The sequence below is a fragment of the Eupeodes corollae genome, chromosome 1 (assembly GCF_945859685.1).
Source record: "Eupeodes corollae chromosome 1, idEupCoro1.1, whole genome shotgun sequence".
Taxonomy (NCBI): Eukaryota; Metazoa; Arthropoda; class Insecta; order Diptera; family Syrphidae; genus Eupeodes; species Eupeodes corollae.
In genome coordinates this window covers 206,829,246-206,851,432 of record NC_079147.1, presented here as the reverse complement: position 1 = coordinate 206,851,432, position 22,187 = coordinate 206,829,246, and the positions used below count along the sequence as shown (strand labels likewise).

At 30.4% G+C, this 22,187-nt stretch overlaps 1 protein-coding gene across 2 annotated transcripts in view; it reads left to right on the top strand.

Annotated features, from left to right (window-relative positions):
* Positions 1-19,357, top strand: part of LOC129941415 (serine-rich adhesin for platelets) — a 184,068-nt gene extending 164,711 nt beyond the window's left edge. For both annotated transcript variants that reach the window (XM_056050037.1, XM_056050036.1), the window contains exons 6-8: positions 7,628-7,800; positions 8,313-8,436; positions 18,265-19,357. In XM_056050037.1, coding sequence (XP_055906012.1) covers positions 7,628-7,800; positions 8,313-8,436; positions 18,265-18,393 — 426 coding nt within the window. In that variant the 3' untranslated portion in view covers positions 18,394-19,357. The remainder of the gene's footprint in view (positions 1-7,627; positions 7,801-8,312; positions 8,437-18,264) is intronic.
* The last annotated feature ends 2,830 nt before the right edge of the window (positions 19,358-22,187 follow it).

The window sequence follows — 22,187 nt, the reverse complement described above, 5'->3', positions numbered from 1 at the left end:
TAAATAAACAACATACATTTGTTCATGCAAACTTAATATGTGAGAAAAAAGATGTGTTATTCGGTAAATTTTCGAACGTTGTAACGCCAATGCCAAGGTTATGGAGTGGCAACAAATTTTTGAAAATATAAGATCTCACGGAATTTTAATGAAATGTCAATGAAAAGTTTTTTTTCAGTCAATGCTTATTGATCCAATTTGTCCTATTATTTCCTCCGCCTTTACACGATCCAAGCGAAACTTGTGATGTAAAAGTATCAGAAATTTCATAATTTATACGCGGTTGAAACATTTTTCTTCGTCTACGTATATGTTGCACGAAATGGTCACTTAAAACACTATCGGTGCTACTATGCCTGCGACGACGTAACGACATTCTTAGACTGGAAGACAATATTCTTATTGCAAATTACAAATTGTAATGAAATCTACACATCATCTTTCTATTGTAAGAAATTTTCATAAACTGCACAAAATTGTAAATATATTTGATTTGGTGGAACACAAACTTACAAAAAAAAATTTATTTTACAAATTTGTATTTGTAAACTACAACAAAAAAACGTTGGTGAAACGCAAATAATGAAATTTCTACAAATTTCCCTTTGTAATCTACAACCACAATTTTGTAACACAATTATCTCGTGAAACAGAAAAAATCAATTTTTCTTCAAATTTGTTAAAAAGGCACTTGTAATTTACAATTTGTAATTTGGTGAAAAAGACCACTGCCAGCACCATAACTTATTCAAAAGCATATCTAACTAAGTACATGAAGATTCATTTAAGTAGCTAACTTTGTTCAATTTTCAAAGTCTAAGAATAACATCATCCCAACAATATTGAAAGGTAAGAATACTAATAGATAGAAGCAAACCCAACCCAAATTATTTCGAAATTTTAATATAAAAATCAGAATTGACGCATATCATTGAATTACCCTTTTTTTAAAGTTTGTTGTTGTCTCTCTGCCAATATTCTGTTAATTTCTATATCTATTTCAAATTCCCTGAATTTCCTAATGAGGTCAACATCAAAATTAACTCAGCAGAATTAATTTACATATCTCAAATTTCCACCAGCTTTGGGTGATATGAAATGATATAAAATTAGCATTAATTTTTAACTCAATTTAATTTTTCCTGGAAAAAAAACTATCTCCCTATTTCATACTTTTCAAATAAAAAAATACCATTTATAAATAAACTTATCATAAATATTTAGTTCGTGGAATAATTAAATCCAAGTTTTAGCTTTTGAGTCAAATTTAATTCACTTCTTTTGTTTTACTCAATTTGTTTCGATTTACACGTTTTTAAATAAACAAAAAAATAAAAAAAAAGAATAAAGACAACGAATGAATTTCATTTAATTACCAATTTATTCCAACACATGAACTCACTTAATTGTCACATATGCGAATGCTCATAGCCTACAAAATGCAATTAATACAAAATTATAAAAAAAAATAACAGAAGTGGTGTGTGAGGATGTTAATTAATAATTTTATTATAAATATGTAACTGTGCATTTATTTAAAAGTAATTAATCCAAGTTCATTGAAAGACCACACCACTTTCGTTAAGGACTCTCGCTCTTTTGTTCCCCAAAGGTGAAATCAATTATACAATTTTATTAATTAACACAGTTTACATAATAAAAACAGAAACAAACTCAACTCAACCCGACAAAATCTCTTTATCTATGTCTTGAATTAATTAAAAATCAATTGGATGCTTATCCAATTCATAAAAGCTCCAACACGAAGTTCATTTTTCTGTGGGTCCTTTCATTATACTCATGCATGCATGCCCTTATGTGGTTATACGATATATGTACACCCAGCGACGAAAAAAATAAACCGTCCATTAATCTGTTATTTTACATGTTTTTATTTTTATTAAATTCTACAATTCTTTTAATTTTATTTAAGTATTTTATTATGCATATGTTTTGACATATAAGCTGTCAAGAGCCTACATTTTATGAATAACGAATAACACTTTTCAACAAAGTTATGTTCTTGCTACGAATTCGTAGTCTTTGGTTTCAGGTCATGTCTGAAGATGACTTGTGAATTTAAAAAATATAATTCATAAGTAATTAAGTGACATACGAATTTAAAAGAAAATAATTCATAAGCTTCCAAGTGACTTATGAAAAAATAAAGAAGTAATTTATTGCCTATACGAAGTGACTTAGGAGTTACAGTATTTTAAGTCATGAGGAAGTTAGGTACTTATGAATTTAAAAAAAAAAAACATCAGTTTACAACTTATAAAGTGACTTATGAATTTAGCTTGATTTAATTCATAAACTAGTTGGTAGATTATAAAAAGCTTGTTTTGAATACATAATTCTTTCTCTTCTGTCCTTCTGTCTTGTATTAATGTCTTGTGTTGTTATCACCATACATAGTCTAGTCGCTCATAGGTGCTGTGTTCTGTACATTTATGTGCTAGTAATGTGAAATGTAATGTTATTTTATTATTAACAAATGAAGTTTTCAAGGTGTTTGGGAATCATAAAAATAATCGTGCTAGCATATTAATTTTCCAATTAATAATTTAATCTAATCAGAATTTATCCGAAAGCTAATTAATTCATTTTGAATTACATTGGATTACATTTTTTTAAATCATAAGGCAATAATTATTTTATGAATTATATTCACGAGTCATTAAAAAGTTTCTTAGGAATTAAATACTTCTTTACTTATTAGTTTCAAACTAGAAAGTGACTTAAGCTTTAGTAACTCTTTTTAAAACCAAGCTATTCAAAAATATATAAAGGGTAATTTTTAAGCTATTATTTTTTGGCAACATTGGTTTATACAGCTGATCCACGTTTCGTGGTCTTTAATTTGACCATGAATCATTTTGCATGCATTTTTCTGAATTGTATGTGATTATTTTTGCTTTTAAAAAATCATACTAACTCTTAAACGAATTTTTTGAAACCATGAAGGAATTACATTCATCTTCTTTCAAAACTTCAAATCGCGTTAATTGAAGGCCCATAATCCATTTCAAAATTAAGTGAAATAGTAGTACGGCTAAAGAACGAATCTCTGTTCTTGACAGTACGGTCGAAGTTTGACTCGAGGGTATACTGATGAGCATTCCTAGAAGCGCGAGTATTACGGTTGAACTGTTTAAGGGGAGGAATGCAGCATACTATTTCTCTTGAGCATAAACCGTAAAAATAACGGTAAAAAAGCGTGAGACAAGAAACTTTACGACGATGTTTAAGCGACTTAAATGATCCTATGATGTTGTCATCACCAATTAATTTAAATGCTCTACATTAAATTCTGTTCAAGAGGCTTAAGTAAGTTGCAGGAGCACGAGCCCAGAAATGAAAATTATACTCAAGCTTTGGACGTACATATATAAGTTTTGAAGATAACAGCGAGATCAGAGGGGAAGAAAAACTTCTTGCATCGCCTTAGAAAACCCCAACATCTTGTATCATTTTTGGTGACATCGCGTATGTGATCGTTCCACAAAAGGTTGTTGGTGATACACATATCGAGTATATTAAGATGTTCAGTCTTTACGATGCAAATGCCATTATCCATGGATGATGGCAAGGGGAGTATATCTCGCTTTAACGATACAAGACAGCATTGGGTTTTCAAAGCATTGAAGTCCACGCCGTTTTTTAATCCACATTGTACAATGCTGTTTAGGTCGGAATTTAATGAACATATTATATTTTGTTTAGGACTGTCATACTAGAGGTCTTGAGTTCAATCACTGCCTGAGCCATCCAAAGGTGTTTTTAATGGGTACTGGCTCTCGCTAGGAATTGACAAAGAGTAATTTTTGCCATTCGGCTTAAAACTGTAGATCTACTCCGTTCCTGACACAAAGTACTTGCACACACGAATAGTTGAGAGTTGTAAGTCACTAGGCCTGATTCTCAATGGCTGTTGCGCTACATAATTTATTTTTAATGTTACTTTTTATATATGAAATTGAAAATGAACATTTAGAGTTCTGTAACTTCCCGATATATTGTTTTTGTCGCTGGGTGTAGATATGCACCTATGTATGTATACAGCCACTTTAATGTGTGATGGCGTTGGTTGGAAAATGAATTCATGTGTTTAACTATCATCTAGTGAAGCCAGAGTATATCTCGAGTAAACATAAGCGCTGCTAGTGCTGAGGTGTTCAAACATAATTTTCATATAAAATACCTTTGAGTTGAATATTAAGTTGGGAAGTCCTCGGTGTCCTTTGGAATGGAGCTTATTTGATGAAAGAGTTGCCATCTTATAAGTATATAATTTAAATGTGTTTTTTTTAAAACGTTGTTTTTGTTTTTCAAATTATTTGGAATCAAAAAAAAAGGCGAAAGAAAGTGTTTTTTTTACATACAATAATTTTAATTTTTAATTACATATTTTAAAAATTAAGATAAAGTCGTTTCAATTATTGTGGAAATATAATCGTTTTAGAAAAATAAGTTTTTTTAGCAGAATTCCACTTTATACTTTTAAAATTTAAATTTTAAGTGATCGGGTTTAAAACAACCTAAAAATATAAAGTTGTTTAATTTTAAGAAGGTTTAATTATCCTGATGGCAGTGTTTGGAAAAAAAAAACAAATGCAGAAAGATTTACCACTTATAAAACGATCAAAAGTTCGTATTTAGCACAATTTTCATAAGATTACAATTCTTCAAGCGGCGCGGCGAAGTAAATGTTCAAGATGTAATTTTTAAATCAACCTTCGACCTACCAACGTACAAAACTAACAAACAGAAAAAACTAAAGAATGTTAGTAATGATTCAAGCATTGACAAGCACATCTTATTTCAAGGCTTAGTAGTGCAAATATTTCTATCAACGGATACTTTTTTGTGGACTTTACTACCCTTAATAATTCAGGAAACATAGGCAAAGAATAGGCAAGTGTCAGATAGAACTCAAAAGGAATTCATTGAATCAATATTTTTGAGTTGCAAACTTAAAAATCATACTTGAAGCCCCAAGTGTAGTAACTTTTTTTACATCTGTCTCAAATAAGAAGACGAGCTTACAGCTTTTATCCAATCAACTATCCAAAATTGTATTTTGAGTAGTAGTAGTTGTAATGTAATGGTTTTGAATATCATCAAGTTTCATGCGAGGTCTATTTAACTAGTCTTAAATAAATCTCAAATTTTGAATTTTCATGAAAACATAGCCATACATTAATGCAATCAAAAAATAATAATTTAGGAAGCCAGATCATCAATAAACTCAAGACTGGTACTCTTTTTCAGTTTTGGCCAGATCTTTATAATAATAAAAAGGGGTTTTAAATATTTTGGAATAAATAAGTTAAATTAAACAAATAAATGACACAACATAATAAAAAAAAAACAATTTTTTAGGGAATTTTAAAAATAACAGTTTTAATTTAATAATATTATTTATTTGAATCCTGTTATCATTTTTATATTTTTGTACTTAAAACATTAGTATTGATTTGTTATTCTTGAAATGACACTATGACAACCCTTATTGAATGCAAGCATACATGAAAAATACTAATTTCCGATATTTAATTAGGGCTTACGCTTTCATGCCTCAGCAGAAGCATATTTAATATAATTTTAGTTAATAAATAATTTGTATAGTTTGTTGATTTTTTAGTTGTGTGCTTATAGATTTATAATTTATGTAAATTCTTAACAAAATGGTAAACTGACAGTGAAAAATGGGCATTTAGCAGTATTAAAAGGGTTACACATTTTTGTTACTTTCATTGTAACATCGTCGAATCATCGTATCGCTTTTGATTTTTTGTTTTAAAGAATAATTTCAATGCAAAAAGAAGCTGAGATGCGACCCACACTGATAACTTCCCATCCCTTTTATCGATTTGTCTTGCTTAAAAGGTTTGTAGGTTTTCGTGTTTTGTCAAAAAATTCTTTATTCTAAAAAAATTAAAAATGTTTGCATATGATGAAATAGTTTGATTTCAAATGTATTTTGGTTAACGAGATTTTTATTCGAAAACCAAATTTTACCAACTTTAGAAGAATTTCCTTAATGTTTTTATTTGTAATACAAATACAAATTGGATGAATGAAATTAATTTGAAATCAATGTTTTCTATTATTCACGAGATATCGAGAACCGAACATCAATTTTTACCAATTTTGGGTACTATTTTTTGTGGATTTTAATTTTGTATGAGAAGTTATATTTTTATAAAAAAGACTGAAACTGAATGTTGAAAACAATATCTATTTTTTTATAAAATAAAACTAATTTCAAGAACATATTTTAAATTTTTAAAAAGATGTATGAGGCGAAAATCAATTTTTACCAACTTTTATTAATTTATTTTTAGGTTTCTATGTTTTATAAAAAACTGTCAACTTGATTTTTCTCAAAATGTTACCGAAGGTTAAAAACCATATGTCTTATAAGGTAAAATAAGTAAAAAGCCATAATATCAAATTATTGAAAAGATATTTCAGTCGGAAATCAATTTGTTAAAACAAAATTTATTATTGAAGTATATATATCTAGTTGTTGTTGGGCTATGGACAACGAAAAAAACGTCTCGACATACGGACGTAAAAAAGTACGCACTGACATCTTTCCAAAAATCTTTTATTTCGACTCTATTGACATTGAAACGTCGAGAAATGTCAAAATTTTCAAGTCGACAAATCGGACACAATACAATAACTTCCTATGGGAAGTTAACAATAGTAATTTTGATTTCCAACTTCGATGCTTTCATATTTCTTCTTCTTTTCTTCGGAAAACTTTTAAAGTAAAATACAAAATAAATAAATTACGTGGCGCAACAGTCCGTAAAGAACGTAGTGCCTAGTGACTTACACCTCCCAACCATTTCTGTGTGCAAATACTTTGACAATATTAGTTTTTTTTCTGTCACACAATCAAAACAATACTTTTTTGAAGAATTAAGTTGTCCCTAATTCAATTCTTGCATTCATAGAATGCAGGTAAAACACAAGTAAGTGCATGATGGTTTTGCAAAAGTATACTGTCTTTTTTTCATAAGTTTGGTTTTCAAGAAGAAATAAAACGCTTAAAAAATATTAGAAAGATAAGGGTTTGCCAGTATAATTTAAAGATTATTTCCCCAATTTTTTACCAATTTTTGCAGAAATTGCAGCCTTACTTATGTCTAACGGTCAATCGATCGGGGTTATAGCGAGGAAAATGACTTTAAATAACCTTAAAAAAATAGTCCACTGGTGATAAATCGCACAATCTTGTCAGCCAGTCCACAAGCTCACCAACGGAGCCAAGTACATTGATCTCCCCTTTACAAAGCAGTATTTTTTTTCTACCTTCTCCTTTATAGACACAATAAAGTTGCAAGGAATTTTCAACCGATAAGAAGTTTGGGTTCATTTTTTTATTTAAAAAGAAGAGTACACAGTTTCAAAATTTAAATTTGTATTTAACATTTTAAAATAACGATTTAAAATTTATATGCATATATTTTAAAGCTGTTCAGTTATAATTTCTAACAAATAGTAATATAATTGAAATGTACTAACAAATCCCTTAAGGTTATTTCCTATAAGTAAAATCTAATCTCAAAACAATCTATAATAATTATTTCTTGTTTTTCTTTTTTTCCAGAATGATACAAAATCCACATCGACAGTATTCTCCATACGTAACAGCAGCCATAACCTTTATGTGGAAACCTCAGTCGACGGCCTAAGGCTATTCCAGGAGCGAGATAACACCACCGAAATGTTACCTGTAAAATTCCAATTGTACGACAACCGCTGGCATCAGGTTTCAATCAGGTAAGTACCTCTACCTTTAGTATGGTCGTATGGAGTTACCTTAAGTGAGGGTATAACCACGGTTAACTGTTTGAAATGCGTTAGGGGTTGATTGGTTTTTCGGTTCAAAAGCGTTTTGGGGATGTAGGCCTGATGGGTACCTTTCTGCACCCGTATTGGCTCAAGCTAGAGTTGTGTGTTTTTGAAAATGTGTATAAACACAAAGCGGAAGGTGCGAGTGTGTACCTAACGTACTGTGTGTTCATGACATGGTAGGACCATGTTACAGTGGTTTGTTATCGTCGTTGTGTCCTGTGACCGTCAATAAAAAAGAGGATCTTCTTTTAGAAGGCGGCCGGCGTTGCGCGGTTGGGTGAAGAGGTTGCGGAATTTAATTATATATTTTATTTTGTTGTTCTTGTGATGTTGTTTTATTTTTATTGTTTTATTTTGTTCATTTCGATATTGTTATTTTTTATGGAAGCTCTTCGGGGAAAACGAATATTAATTTTCATTATTATCCTGTTTTACAGTTTTCAAAATGGAGATTTTATATCTATTTATGTTGATTGCACATGGACAAACAGTTTTGTTGTTTCAAAACGATTGTTTTCGCTGCCAAACGATGCTGATGTTGAAATTGGACGTGGATTCAGCGTGAGTATTAAAACATATCTACCTTACCTACATATACCTAACGTACCCTCAAATTATATTCAATAAAATAAAATATTAATATTACACAAAAAATAAAATAAAATAAAAGAAAACAAAGAATATATAGAGGTAGGTAGGAATATAGGTACACCAATAAAACTAATAAAAAACATAATAGGAAAACAGTGGAAGTAAAAATTGCGGAATGAATGTACATTCTGATGTTCAATTTGCATATGAAATTTATTGTTTCACTAAAGTTGCATAAAAAGTGTTGTTTGAACAAAAAATTGATATTTTATAGGTTTTTTATGTAATTGAATACATACAACACAGATATTTTTATTTTTTTTGTTTTTAACTTTGTGTTGTATAGGTAGATACGTATATAGAGAAATAAAGCGAACAGGAAGTTCAAATTAAAAACCTATCAAGGTGATACACACATAGTTAAATGTTTGTAAGGAATACTAAAATAGCTAGTTATATATTTAATTGTTAAAAATAGGAACAAATATATAAAATTGAAATAAAATAGACACATAATACATATCTGATGATGAGGATAATGGACCGTTTAATGGCCAAAGCTGTTTATTTTATTGTTTATGTAAATTTAATACATTTGTGGTTTTGATATTGGTCAAAATATACTTTTTTTTTTATTTTGGTTTAATGGTGATTTAAATTTAAGTCGAGGTCTTTATTATTTTTTTTTAATACCTACTCAATTATTCACTAGATTTTTTTTTAAGTTTTATGCGGTTTTAAGGTTATCAAATTTTATAATAAAAATCTCCAGGGCAAAATTGACCTCGTAAATTTATTTAAAAAAAATTATAACAAATTTAAACCCTTTAACGATAAACTGAGTTTAGTTTTAATTCTGAAATATTACAAATTTATCAATAAAAATGTATGAGGATTCATTCACTTAGTTGAATAATTTTCAAATACTTGTAAATGAATGATAGTTAGGTTAAAGTTAAATGGGCTGGTGATTGATTTAGCTATAACCTTGAAATTCTTATAACTTTCTTTAAAAGTGAGCGTTTAACCTATGATTCTATTTGTTTTCAATTTTCAGCCACTAATAGATTTTGATTAAATCAAGAGTTGCTTTCTTTTTTTCAAAGACTTCGAGTTCTTCTACAGATTATTAAAGAAGTATTTTCTTAGGAATTTGTATTTTGCGTGGCACAATTCTGGGCAGTGACATGGGAAGTGAGTAGTGTCCTCTACTTCTTCTCATCGTTACACCCTTGGCATACATACGTTCGCCGTCGAGAAGACGTATTTGTGGCCATTTATTGTGCTAAGAATAATATCGTGGAAATGTTTTGTCGAAGTGCATAATCGAACGGGTTTTGCTTTTGTCAAATTTGGGCCATAATTCCCTGGCTTTGGCTCAGGTTTCAGGGATTTTTCATTGTTCATTAGATTAAATAAATAAATAAATTAGTAATGCTATCAGGGATGAAGGAGACCTACAGTTTTAGGCCGAGTCCGAACGGCTTATTGGAGGAAGCACTTTTTATTACAGGAATTACTCTTGGAGGATTTGTCAATTCCTCGTACGAGCCAGTACCCGTGGAAAAACTTTTCACTAGATCGAACTCAAGAACTCTCGCATGACAGTCCAACGAACATTATGCAGCGGGTACTACGTTCATCACAATACTGGAGTATTTTTTACCAGTTTAGTAACTTTCATTTTCAAGTTTATCAGCGTCCTTATTTCCAGGTACATCGAGGTGACCTGGTACATAGCGCAGTCTAATGTTTTTCTGTAAGCTAAAAAATGACTGGCAACAGATTACAAGCTTCGATTTGATTTTGGTGGCAGATATTGATTTTATTACTGCTCGCCATCAATGGAAACGGTTGTCAGTCCGTAATTGCGCCATCATTGAAACCTATCTTGCTGTGTTTTCCATTGCCAATACATCGGCTTGAAAAACATTACTTGACCGGGTATTCTAAAGGAGTTGGCGGAATAAATTGTTTTTGAAAAGTAACCAGCACCTACCCCAGTATTCTTTTTCAAGACGTTAGTTCATAAAGATATAGTTGACTGAATTATGTGTCACACATTGTACACATTGATATTTCAGAGGCATTTGATAAAGTCTGGCACCTTGCTCTCTTACCGAAAATGCGTGCTTTCGGTATCGACGAATCTCTTCTTCGTTGGATTAGAAATTTTCTTTCGAACCGTTCAATACAAGTTGTTTTGGATGGATTCAAGTCTGAAACCCTGTGCCCCAGGGTTCCGTTTTCTCTCCGACACTTTTCCTCATTTTTTAAATGATCTCCTGTCTGCTACTTCCAATCCAATACATTGTTTCGCTTACGATAGCATTCTTAGCTTTTTATATTCGTTTCGAGACTCACAACCCTCCTCTTCGGATGTGGAACTACAACGGTAAAATATAATAAGCCATTAAATTCCGACCTATACAGCATTGTACAACGGGAAATAAAAAACCGTGTGGAATTTAATGCTTCGAAAACTTAATGCTGTCTTGTATCGTTAAAGCGAGATAAATTCTCTTTGCTATGAGTGGCACTTGCATCACGAAACGGAAGATCTTGACATCCTCGGAATGTTCATTAGCAACCACCTTTTGTGGAGCGATCACATACGCGATGTCATCAAAAATGAGGCAAGATGTCTAGGTTTTTTGAGACGTTGCAAGAAATTTTTTCTCTCCGTCTGATCTGGCTTCAATATACAAAACCTATATACTTCCGAAAATTGAATATGACTCTCATCTCAGGACTGGTGCTCCAGTGACTTATTTTAGCCTCTTGGACAGTATTCACAGAAGAGCTTTTAAAATGATTGGCGACATTAACATCATCAACTCGATTACGTTATGTTACGATTAAAGTTTCTTGTCTCACCCTTTTTTAAAGTTATTATAACGGACTATTCTCTAGTGAAATAGCCAGTTGCATTCCTCCCCTTTAACAATTTTAACCGCAATACCCGCGCTTCTAGGAATTCCCATCAGTTTACCCTTTAGCCCAACATCGGCCATGATGGTCCTGTATGACGTACAGAGATTCATTTTTAGCCGTGCTACGCGAATGTGGAACGCCTTGCCACGCTCTATCTTTCCCTATCATTGTAATGTTCAGGAATTTACAATCAATGTACACCGACACCTCCTGTTCAACCCTTCCCTCTTTTCCTAATGCTCACACTGTGTCTTTGGCATCTTAAAGGTATATAAAACCTTTTTAGTGTTCGCTAATTGTAAAACAAAATTAAGTACTGCTTCCAATTACGCATCTAAAAATAACATTATTCGTACCTTTGTAAGGGTTTTATGATTTTAAGATTTTCCCAGAGCCTTCTACCATTGCATTGTACGTCCACAATACGATTTTATGATTTGTCCACAGTTTCTACTGAAGATCCTATTTTAAGTTTTAAATGTTGTAGTATGCGACATGAGCTTTTTTGGATCTCTTTAGTGTGTTTGGGCTACAGCTCAGCTATAGATATTTTGCTTGATCTGAGAATTTGGGTGGGGTTCATCATTTCTCGAAATATCATAGTCTGGGAAAGTGAGTGGTAGTAAATTCATGTTCTAAGCAGCTAATTGTAGGCTTAGAATAATGTAAACAAGTAAATATTGTTAGCGAAATATGGTCCGTAAAGTCTATAAACATTGTTTAGTCCTTGTTATATTATATCTGCTTAAAGTGTCTACCCGTGTACCCGTGGCATGATGGTTAGTGCGTTGGACTGTCATGGAAAGGGTCTTGGGTTCAATCCCTGCTGTGCCACCTTAATTTTAAAAAAAATAATTTTCGCGGGTATTGCTTCTTGCGAGGAATTGAAAAACCCTTCAACAGTAATTCTTGTCATGCAAAAGTGCTTTCTCAAATTGGCCGTTCGGATTCGGCCTAAAATTGTAGGTCCCTTCCATTCCTGACAACAGTACTCGCACACAGGAATGGTTGAGAGTTGTAAGTCACTAGGCCCTGGTTCCCCACGGACTGTTGCGCAACCCAATTTATTTATTTAAAGTGTCTACAAATTTATTAAAAACGGAAAATGTTAACAAGAGAAATTATATTGTATTGTATTGTATTTATTGTAGCAGAATATTCTTACATTTTTTCTTAAACTATATTGCACAATTTACAGAGTTACGGTATAAATCTACCTTACTACTGACAAATAATAAATTTTTGAATACAAGTAATGAAAAGCAACTAACAGTATATTGAAGGAAAAGCTACATAAAAACCTTCATTAAATTGTTTTGAGGATTTAGAGAGGAGAAGGGTGGGCGGTGAGGTATTTAAATCAAACCCAACTTAAAGTTTTACATATATTCATTATATGGTAAATAGTTAACAAATAGATTAATAAATAAATAATCAATTAAATAAATAAATATATAAACAAAATTAAATAAATAAATAACAAAATATATATAAGACAGTTCAAAAACAAACAAAGAAAAAAATTAATAGTAAATAAATTAATGAACAAACAATAATAAACAAAAAAATAATAAATAAACAAAAAATCAAATAAATTAAATAAATTAAACAAATAATTGATAAATACATTAATAAATTAGCTATCAAATAAATAAATAAATAAATAATGAAATATATAAATAGATAAATAAATAAATAAATAAATAAATAAATAAATAAATAAATAAATAAATAAATAAATAAATAAATAAATAAATAAATAAATAAATAAATAAATAAATAATAAATAAGTAAATAAATAAATTAATAGATAAAGAATAAATAAATAGAAAAATAATAATAAATAACTAAATTTAAAGTAAATTATAAAATTAATATCACAAATCAGTCTTAAAAAGGAAAATAAGAAAAAAGAACGAAAATGTACTTTCAATAATAATTATATATAACTAAGAAGCTAGGTTTGAAATCAATATGTTATCTGAAGATAAACAAGATAAATTATAGCGTACATTGATTTTGTCAATTCTTTGCAGAACTGGTTCTATGTTTGACATAGCGTGAAGTTCAGCTGTTGAAAACGACCATGGAAGCTTCAGAATCATTTTTAAAACTTTATTTTGAGCTATTTGAAGTCTACGAATATGGCTTTTTGCACATATCCCCCAACACGGTGAACCATAAAACATAATTGCTTGAAAAACTGCTTTAAATATCAGGAGCTTATTATCATTACTCAGTTTAGATTTGCGGTTTATGAATGGATAAAGAGTTTTGATAGTTATATTAACCTTCTTGATTACTTCTTGTACATGCAAGCCAAAAGTTAAAGTTTTATCTAAATGAACTCCAAGATACTTAGCACTTGAACGCCATTCTGTACTTATTCCACCAACTTGAAGATTATTGCTTGGCAAGAAACAGGCTTTTCTTTTTCTTGAGAAAAAGATAGCCTGAGTCTTTGAGGCATTTATTTTTATCTTCCAATCAAACAAATAATCTTGAACTACATTAAGAGCAGATTGCAGATTTGTTTCAATAATGAAACCAACTGAATCTGATGAAAAGATACAAGTATCATCAGCGAATATAGCTTTATCACAGTTTGTTAAACATGGAAAGTCGTAGGTAAAGATAGTGTATAAGATTGGACCTAGCACCGAGCCTTGAGGTACACCTGCCATGATATTGTAAGATTCAGAAAACCAATTATTTATTGAAACCTTAAACTTCCTTTCAGACAGAAAGGATTGAATGGTCTTTATAAGGTACATTGGGAAATTGAGTCTTAAAAGTTTGTGTAATAATGCATTATGCCAAACAGTATCAAATGCTTTTTCAATGTCAAGGAGTACCATGCCCGTACTTTTACCCATTCTAAAATTATTTTTAATGTGTTTGGTAATTCGATGAACTTGATGTACTGTGCTGTGGTGAGCCCTAAAGCCAAATTGCTCAAGCGGTAAAATATTATTTCTAGTCACTTGAGACACAAGTTTACTTTTTAGAATCTGTTCGAAACATTTGCTTAGTGAGCTTAATAAACTTATTGGTCTATAATTGCTTGGTGAATTTGCACTTTTACCAGGCTTCAAAATGGGTATTATTTTGGCTGTTTTCCAAACATTAGGAAAGTAGCTCACCTTCAAACAACAGTTAAATAAGAGTTGTAAGAACTTAATTCCCGATTTTGGCAAATTCCTTAAATACAAATTTTTAATACCATCAAAACCCGCAGATTTTCTTGTTTTAAGTGCCATAAGTACATCTTTGACGTCTTGAAATGAAACATGCCCATAAATATCATTTGCAGTACTTGAGTTTATAAAATTGATTGAGTCACTGACCACTGACTCAACTGTAGTATTACAAGGGATACCTGTAGTAGTCAAATGGTTTACATAAAAGGTTTCAGCCAAGGCATTCGCTTTTTCAACACTTGAAATCATTACATTATTCCCAACTTTGAAAGCTGGAATATACGTATTTTTCTTTTTGATTATTTTGACTAAATTCCAAAAAGGTTTACTCCCTTTGTCTAATCTCTGTAATTTTTGATTCCATGCTTGGTTCCTATAAGCTAAAATTGAATCCTTTATTAAGATATTAAGTACCTTAACTTCTGAATTATAATGAGGGTCTCTTGTTCTTATCCATTTTCTTCGGTTGCTGTTCCGAGTTTTTATTAGACGTAAAATGTTAGGTGGTAATAAGTTGGCCCTGTCATGACATAATATTTGTTTTTTAGGAACTGAAATGTCAACACTTTCTTCAACAGCAGTCGTGAAACAAGAAACTGCAAAGTCTATTTGTTGCTGATCAACAACATCGATTGAAGGTGCATGTATACATGTCAACTTGGATCTAATTTCTTTTTTATATCTAGACCAATTAGCATTTTTAATGTCTAATATTTCATTTTTGTTTTCCATAGGTGAATCAAAAGATTTTATAAGAACAGGTAAATGATCTGAACTAAGCTCGTGTATGACCATAGGTTGGTTAAAAAGATTAGGCATATTACTTAAATAAAAATCTAAAGTTGATGGGTTTGATCTATTATTAGTAGGATAGTAAGTTGGGTGAGGAGGGTACAAAATTTCAAATTGATGCCTGGAGTTAAGGCTAGCAAGAATATTACCCCATGTATTTGCTCTTAGACAACCCCAACTTCTATGCCTACAATTAAAATCACCCCCAATAAGATATTTATCATTTATACCTACCATCTTTCTCAAGTCGTTATTCAAATGAAAACGTTTTTCCGCACTAGCTGAACCTCCCGGAAAATAAACAGAAAATATTTTTAATGCACTTCCATTAGCAAAAGGTATTTTAATTCCCAAGTTTTGAATTATTTTTGTATTTACAATTGGAATTAATTCATGTCGTATTGTTTTTTTAACTAACACGGCAACACCGCCCCCCCTTCTCTCATCTCTATCAAGACGATAACAAGCATAATCTTGATTATTTAATTTGTCATTAAAACTTAACCAAGTTTCAGACACTAAACCTACATCTACATTATGCTTTTTAAGAAAAGCAAAAAATTCAATGGATTTGCATCGAATGCTTTTAGCATTCCAACATATTATATTCATGGATGTCCTATTCATTACTTATTACTACTATTATAAAGATACTTAATTGCTAATTGTGCAATAGCATTAAATTGGTCTTGTTTGGTCTTGCATTTACCCAACAAAATTATCATCTCCGCAGTAAGCTGGTTGATTTCATCCATAGAGAAGAGAGCACTGGTGCTATCATCAGTAAAAGTATTGTTGTTCGACCAAGCACCACTGCCAGTGGGAGCAGAAACAGGCATAGAAACCGGTTTTACTTGCATGGGTGCTCTCCGGTGAGTTGAGAGAGGTGGGAAATCAGAGGTGTTTGGTTCATATGATGACTGATGCGTGTGGTGCATTGTTTTAAGAACTTGAGTTTGACGTTTGTTCTTGTTAGAAAGCTTTTCCCTCATATCAAAGAAGGTTTTACGGCTCAAGCATGAGAGGTCATTGGACTTGTGTGTTGCACTGCAGTTTGCACACTTGATATTGGTTGATTTGCACTTACTTGTTTCATGATTTTCAGAACAGATCGCGCAGTGGGTCTTGATGTGACAGTTTTTTTCTCCGTGTCCGAACATCTGGCAGTTAAAGCATTGTGTATACTTTTGCTTTTGACGTCGGGCAAAGTCCCACTTCACTTGTGTTTTAAATACAGATGGAATTTTTTTTTTGAGATCTGCAAGCTTAACTGAACCGCGTTCGAGAAAGACTATATAGAAAACATCAAGGAAATTTTCATATTGTTTTTTTATTAGTTTTATGTTTTCACATTTTAAACCAAGTACGTTCAATTCAGTTTTTAATTCTTCAATTGGCATTTCATCGAGCCCAAAAAGAACAACTTTAAATGACCTCACTGTTTGAAGGTCATGAGTAAAAAATTGCCAGTTTTTATATTTTAGTTGGGAACACACACTTGCATGGTCTTCACTTTTGTTGCAGTTTATTTTAATGCCAATGGACATTTTTTTTATACAATAGTCATGGACTTTAATTTCTTTAAGCATAGCGTGTATACTTTGGGTTGTTTGTTGTAATACACAAATAGAAGGTATTTTAATTTTTTTAACTGCTGGAGTAGCTAACACTTCTTCACATTCAATATCGGTGTCTGAGTCGGGAAGACATTGTAGGGGGGTAAACCGCCCATATTTAAGATTATGGTCATCCGCACTCATTTTACGATTTTTAACGTTGAAAGACAAATGAATGTCTTCAACTAAAGTTGGTGATCTATTTCTTTTTTGAATGTTTGCTTATTAGAATGTACCGCACAGAGAAACGTCTGATTAGATCAGACAGCCGATGAGTACTGAGAGAAATTATATTATTTTTATGTAAGTTAAAAATAAAGTCTTTAACAACTAAAAATGTAATTATTTTAAAATCAAATCACCAGCTGCATCTTTCCGTAGACTTTATGTTTATATATAATGTTGGCCCTTCTTTTTATATTGTTTTATATTAAGTCTCTTCGATTCCATGACATAGAAGTTTTTTAAGTTTACAATCACTTTCTTTATAAACTATGAATTCTAAAATTAATAAATGTCGACATACAACAAAAGATTCTTATGGAAATAACATATGAAGACTTTAACATTTTAAGAGCAGATATAGCTTAGAGTGAAATTAAAAGTGAACTGAGCTAAACTAACTGAATTTGTGACATAACACTGAATTAATCAAATATCTAATCATAAAATTTTGCAATTCCCTTCTACATAAATATTTTCCTAACCAAAATAGTTTTTGTTGAATGAGCAGAACGTCAATTAATTTATAGAATTTAGTTCTCAGTGAACTCATTAATGAAAATCTGTATTTAATTATTTTCAATGTTTAAACAAATTTAATTTACTTTAATTATAATAAAAACATTTGTTTCCGTGCATTAAATTATTATTTTAATTTTCATTTGAAGTAACTCAATTTGTATCTTAAAATTTCTTACAATGATTATAAAAAAAAAAAAATTAGAAGGAACTCTTCTATTTAGTTCAACAGCCTCCAAAATATAGCGTAAGAAAGAAAAGTAGACTGTGGCGTCTGCGTACCTTTTTACTAGTCGATTTTTTTTATTATGGAAAGACAAATTATTATAATGTCTTGAAATCACCTCAAATTTATAATTTCTAGTGAGATTCCAACTTAACAAAAATCAAGTTTGAAATGTAAATGCTTTTCTTTTTTTTTTTTGTGTTTGCATTCATTTCAAGAATTAATTTATTAAGTATTAATAGTCCCTACTAACAACATATTTTTGTATATACTTTATTCTAATTTTTAGGGTGAACTTCAACAACTGCTTGTATTGCCCGATAACCAAGAACGCCATCAATGTTCGAATGTTCGAACTTCAATCAATGAAGTAAAACGCTACATTATCGATACATTTATTGATGATTATGGAAACTAAAAATAGAATATATAAATAAAACCAAAAACAAATATAGTTAATAAATTTAAATTTTATAGGCAAAAAGAAAATAATATGAAAGAAATATAAGATTGTAAGAAAAACAAGATGCGTGCGCTAAAATCATAGGGGTTCCAAAAATAAAAACAAACAAAATCCTATTTTAAAAAAGTTTTAAGGATACAAATAAAATCAAAATCAAGCAAAATAAGACAGAAACAATAAATTCAAAAACAAAACTATTAAGTCTTCAAAACAAATACAAATATTTGAAGTTAAAAAAACCTAAATCAAATACTTGACAGAATAAAAATTAAAACCTACATATAACGTTAAACAAACAAAAACTATTATAGAAAATATCTATTTATAAAACAAAAATAGTAAAATGTTACATAAGTTTTTGACAATACGTTCTCTATAAGTTGAAATTTTGTGTTTTAAAAATAAATCTCTTAAAAATAAAATTCAATGAAATTTTCTTTTTTCAAGTTTAAAATATAAAACGAATAAGATTAAATAAAAAGAAATTGTATATTTTAGACACATATTCGGGCAGAAATCATAAAAAATTCATATAAACAAATGATAATGCAAATAAAACCTATACTAATAATAAAATATAGAGCAGAATTCATACTCGTTGTAATTGTATAATTAATTAAAATTTAAATATAAAAAAAAAAAAAAATTTATTGATAAAAATAATACAACAAAAAACAAATCTTTTGCTCAATAACAACAAAAATCAAACAAATTAAATATAAAATTCCAACTGAACGAAATAAAAAGTTTTCTAATTTATCCTGCAGCAAGAAGCTTTGGGACCGTGACGGAGCTGATTGAAACGAGCAACAACAACAACTTCAAAAAAAATTTAAAAATCCTTTCATTCTCAACTACACAAGAGGATTCTTTTTAACTCTCAGTTTTTTTATTTTCCTGATCACAAATTAAAAAAAGAAATAAAAACAGAATTAAATTCTGAATTCTGGTAAAAAATAATGCCTCAAAGAGTAAACATGGGGCGAATTCTATTTAATTTTTTGCTATTGCAAAACTATGTGAATAAATCACATTGATAGAGGTTCTCCTATAAATGGATTCAATACAAAAATAACAAATCAACAAACACAAATTATTAGAAAGAAAAATAAATCATCAAAAATTCAACATAACTTTTAGTTAAATTTTCAATTATTTTGCAAACGGTCTAAGGGCCTGGAGTACGGGAATGTTTTCGCTTGATGATGTGTTTTTTATTTATTTAGTCCTATATTTCCATTAATATGGTGTCTGGATGATGGTTGAAAGTCAGATAGGTATTTACGATAGGTAGTGAAATAGATTCTGTTTCAAATATTTATTTTAGATTTTTGTTTGGAATATAATTTTTTTTTTGAATAAACATTCAAACAAATAGAAATCAATCGTGGTGAAAATTAGAGGTGAAAACAAACAAGATTGATTTTCAATCATTGTATAGTGATAATTATTGATACTCTCCTGACATATTTACGTACATTTGTAGGCCTTTCAATAATCAACATTTAACCCCCATAAAATCCCAAACCTTTATCTACACTAATGTTTTAAATTTAATGAGTTTGTTTGTTTGTTTGAACGCGTTAATCTTAGGAACTACTGGTCTGATTTGAAAAAAAAAACTCTTCCAATTTTAGATAGCCAGCTATTTAAAAAAGCTTTAGAGTAAACAAAATTACGCTTAGACTTCTACGAGCGAAGCAGCAATCAATAATGTTTCAAGATCGGGTATTTTTTCCCTTTTGAGAACTTCCATTGCATGCGCTGCGAAAACGGTCAAAATATTGTAGGGCAGAATTGTTCCTCATTAAAAATTCTAAAAGAAAGTTAGCCATGCCATACGTCTTTCTCTTAAAGTTGGTTACCTATAAACTTTTTATGATAAACAAATTTGGGAGGCCCATTCACAAAAAAAGTTTCACGATATTGCTTTTCGAGTAGTATGATCACAATTGGCCTCCAATATCTTATGATTAAACACATTAAGACTTTTTCTCTATGACCACATAAAATATAAGGTCTAAAGATGGAATTTGCGAAGTTATCAAAGACATACATGGAAGAGAATGGCCACCATTTTGCTGATACTGTTTTTATATGCAACAAACATACTTGTCGTTCCAAGTGAAGATATTCAAAATTATATATCTCAAACTTTCTGTAGTGGGGCTCAATTTCACTTGCTTTTTATAATTTTTTTAAATTTTGGTTCAACCATTAATCAGCAACTTTCCATTTTACTGCTGTGAAAATCATAAAATGCCGTCTCTGGAAGCTTTCCCACCTAGAACATATATCAGTGACTATATTCCTACTACATTTTACTTTCGTGAAAAATATCCTAAATCATTTAATTACATTAATTCGTTCAAATAGAAAAGCTGTTTCTTTAAATACATTTGTTTTCGCAGTATTTTATATTTTTATTACAATACGAAATTCAAAATGTAAACGTTGATATTCAAATACAATGCAATTGTTTCCTATCTATTAAAATTGATTTAGTTTGAAAGCTTTTAAACCTAACTTACGCATTCCTTATACGGTGAGATTCGTGAAACTAGCCCTCCTATATAAAGACCATGATAGCCGTTTTATTGTACTTTATCTATTGGATTCGATTCTATTGATTTCTCATACCTAACTTTGACAACGTAATAAATTTCAAATATTATTGCTTTCAAAACATATCTATCCCCCTTCACAGAAAACATTTCTGCGGGCGCCTATGCTCAACATCAATTCATTTCTTCTTGTTAACAATAAAGAAGTTGTGAAAGGTTCATAAGCTTTTAATCTTCAATCTAACAATTTTTTAATTGATACATATTTACCCTTTTACAGAGCTCAGCTCCTATTCAAAGTTGTCATCATTTCTAAAAGATCAAAGTACCCAATAGAAATACGTTTTACATAAATTTATATCTATCTACAACAAGTTATGTTAATTTCTATTGAACATAAGGAAACATTTGCAATGCTAATCAGTTTTAAGAACTTTCCTGATAGATAGGTTTTATATCTCCTTTTCTGGATGATGGTCGTTATGTAGGTTTATTGTGGGTCGGCTCTTGGGTAGGTAGGTAGGTACCTTCCTACAGACCGACGACGAAGACATAAGAAATATAAATTAACAAAAGTTACACAAACTTCTTGTTCTGAATTGAAATAACATAACTGTTCTGTTTATGTACGATTGCAATAATTTCTCTCTTATATAGATCAATAAATGAGAACTCCTTATGCAGAATGTATTTGTATAGGTATCCTTGTAGTAAAGGATATATCTTTATCTATGCAGATACAAAACTAACTGCTTCTTCGAAGAACTTTGAACATCTATTAGAATTGTGCTCCTTAATGTCCTTTAAATACCAACCTATGTAAATATATACCAATACCAACCCAATTGCTGGGAAACAGCAAAACAATTGGATAACACCTTCATTAAAAGAAGTAATTTTGCGTTATTCAATTCCTCTCAATCTTTGTCTCTATGTCCCGCTTTGAAACCCGAATCAAAGCCCCAAAATTCAAAAGAACGAAGAAAAAGTGATAAACATCTTAAAAACACACAGATTGAGTGACTTTCTCAGAATCACCACCACCGACACCAACACCACACACTGGATCTGGATCCGGATTCGGATCTGCCTTCATCGTATCCTTTCTATTTCTTAGTCTATGGCATCCTTATTTTCTAGTCTATTCGTCTACTAACTTTATACGTAGGTTGGTACGTTTTTTTC